General features: G+C 31.3%; 1 protein-coding gene across 1 annotated transcript in view; it reads right to left on the bottom strand.

Moving 5' to 3' along the window:
• Window positions 1-847, bottom strand: part of Serpini2 (serpin family I member 2) — a 27,715-nt gene extending 26,868 nt beyond the window's left edge. The window contains exon 1 of the mRNA XM_031376030.1: window positions 539-847. Coding sequence (XP_031231890.1) covers window positions 539-785 — 247 coding nt within the window. The 5' untranslated portion in view covers window positions 786-847. The remainder of the gene's footprint in view (window positions 1-538) is intronic.
• Window positions 848-3,015: the final 2,168 nt, after the last annotated feature.

Below are 3,015 nucleotides of genomic sequence, written 5' to 3' on the forward strand. Positions count from 1 at the left end.
AAAACACACACACACACATTAACAAACTTTCTATGTATTATTTAAGTGTTCCCTTGTCCCATTTTGTAAAACTAATAAGCTTATAAATTACATGTTAATGGTTCTGTGGTCTCTTGGTGAAGTAGTGCATTACTTTTGTGAGAGAAGTTGAGAAACAGCTGCTGAAGAGAGGTTTGCTAATTGACGCCCTTTCCACAAGAATAAATAAAACTCATTGTTAAATTATATTTTGAATCAGTTCCATGATATTAAAAATCAGTACATAGAAGTACACAAACAGTTCAGAGAAAAATACACAGACATATAGATAATTTTATTTCTGTATAAGCCCTAATTTCTTAATAAAGTATTTTGGCACATATTTCAGAAAAAATAATTATAAATGGTAAAATGGATACATTATGATTATCCCTTTGGTTATAATTTGCTACTGTCTCTGTTTATTTTCAATTCTTGAAGTTCTATGAGCTGAGCTTCTCCCTGGTATCCAAAAACTAAAGTGATTGAATCTATAGAGAGTTACACACAAGATGCTTACCTGCTGAGGCTTCCTGCATCCTTAACGTCTGCAGAATCTGCTGTTGTGCTTTTCCTTTTGCACCTAGTTGGACCATTCCAAGAAGTACAGTGGTTCCAAGAGGGGAAAATATAACGTTGTTCTTGTGGGATAAAGAAATAGCTTTATAAAGATCCACTGCAAATTCAGCATTTTTTTGGTTCGTGGTTCTTGAAGTTTGACTTCCAGAAAAAAATAGCAGAAAACTCCACAATATGGTCTTATTCATCTTGCCTTCGGTGTATTAATTTAAAATGTATCAGTTTTTAAAACAGACTTTATCATAGAAAGCTTAACAGTAGATCACTCATCTATTAAAGTATTATGCATATATATGTACATATATATGCACACACATACATACATATATACATATATATATACATATACATACACAAACAAACAGAATATTCTATGTAAAGTACTACCACAGGGAGACTCTATTTAGTGGCATTTTGCTGACTAAGTATTATATAATAAGAGAAGCCCACATGCTACGGATACTAAGGTCCTTCAAAATCTAGCATTGCCTATCCCTTGAGGTTCCTAAAACCAATGGTAAATCTCTGCCCTCAGCACAGAGTCATACAAGAACTTGGCTAACTGGCTTTATGATTCTTCCTCTCTCTTTCGCATGACTTATTTACTGGCAAAGCTGTGACTCTGACTCAGGGGAACTTGTGTTCAGGTTACTTCAGAAGGTTTGTAGACCAAAAGCAGCTGAACAGTCAAGCCAGTGCAGTCTAAGTCAGTAGGCAGTCTGGTTACCCCAACAATAGCTCTTCTATACTCTATGGATCTAAGCAAAATGCCCCAACTCTCACTTCATGGTTTTCCAAGGAAAGAAAGAAAAATAAAAAAGATGGAAATGAAACAATATGATAGTCAAATGGTAAAATAAAAACAACAAATGAAATTGCCAAGCAATTTGACTAAACAAGTAACAACTGTGTGGAAAACAGCAATGGAAATCTGTTACCATTCACAAGACTGTCCCAGTTATCAACTGGCTGCTAAGGCAGTCATAAGAAAGTCACCAATGTGATTAGGCCTTCAGTGAAAACAGTTTTGAATGTTTCATAGAATAATAATGTTGAGTTCTCATAAATTTCAGTAATGCTAATTCTATTTAATAATAATAACTATCAATTGGCTGCTAGAAAGTGACCTTTCAATTGAAACAAAACCTGAAGCTTTTAGAATAGTGATGTTAGCCTTGAAGACCTGAAATATGACTTTGCTAGAGTTATATGGTGAGAATTACTAAGAAGCATTAGTAGGTATAAAGATAAACAATAATCAAGTAGCCTTGAAAAGTAACCTATAAGGTATTATTTTGGTATTTCAGATTTTTAAATAGAAAAAGTCTATTTAAATAAACAAATTTTTTAAAAAAGGAAACAAAACTCAAAATATAATACAAAGAAAGTACCTAGTAGAAAAGAATGTGTTGATAAGACATGAATAAGGATGTAAATTGCCACATAGATGCTTTTTAAGAATTAAATCAATGTATTAGGTTGCAAAAGTACAAAAGTAAAAAGCAATTTGTGAGAGAAGTTTTACACATAAATAATTGTCTATGTGCCATGTCCTGATACATATACATATATTTGTACATATATAATCTAGATAGGTAATAGTTAGATAGATAAATAGATAGATAGCTTGCCTTTGAACTTTTTATGAATATATATATACTCTTTTATGAATGTATATGCAAACATATTCAATTTCTCAAAATATTCCTGAGCTGTTTGCAGCTCTGTAAGTTATCAAAATGTTATCAATGTTTTTCAAACAAGTTGGAATTTATTAGATATATCTTTATGTATTTAGCCAACAATGGGATGATAAATATTATTGGGAATTACATAACTTTCCCTGATAATAGTGCCTTGGTCATACAATAATACTGGTACTGATACTTCTCATAAATAAAATTTACATTTGTCATTTCTACCATAAATTGTCCAGTCACTTCACAAGTTATAGCATCAAACAAATAACTGGTTTTAAACTTAACTTACTCATTTGGTGTTGAATAATATCTTACCAGAAAGCACAAAGAACTAAGAGATAAACAATGCGATGTATTAAAGTTCTATAAGAATTTGACATTTCTACAATAAGCAATTTTAATAAGAAAGAAAGTAATGTTTCTTTCATTCTTTAAAACAAGAAACACCAAATTACTCTTATCCAAAGTTAATCAAAGTGCCAGTTCTATGTTTCAATAAACACAGTTCATGTTAGTAAATATCTATTTTTAATTTTAAGAAACTTACCCAAAATTAACTTCTGATTATTTACTTGAATTCTGTGATTAAAATGTGTTTTCTGGAAAACCCTTTTATATGAAGCAGCTTATTGGTGAAGGTCAACTATATTTATCTTAAACACTGAATGATTAATTCTTCCACAGCCATAGCAGGTGCACACTATGCTGTCATGTGATC

This window comes from Mastomys coucha, unplaced genomic scaffold, assembly GCF_008632895.1.
Source record: "Mastomys coucha isolate ucsf_1 unplaced genomic scaffold, UCSF_Mcou_1 pScaffold16, whole genome shotgun sequence".
Taxonomy (NCBI): domain Eukaryota; kingdom Metazoa; phylum Chordata; class Mammalia; order Rodentia; family Muridae; genus Mastomys; species Mastomys coucha.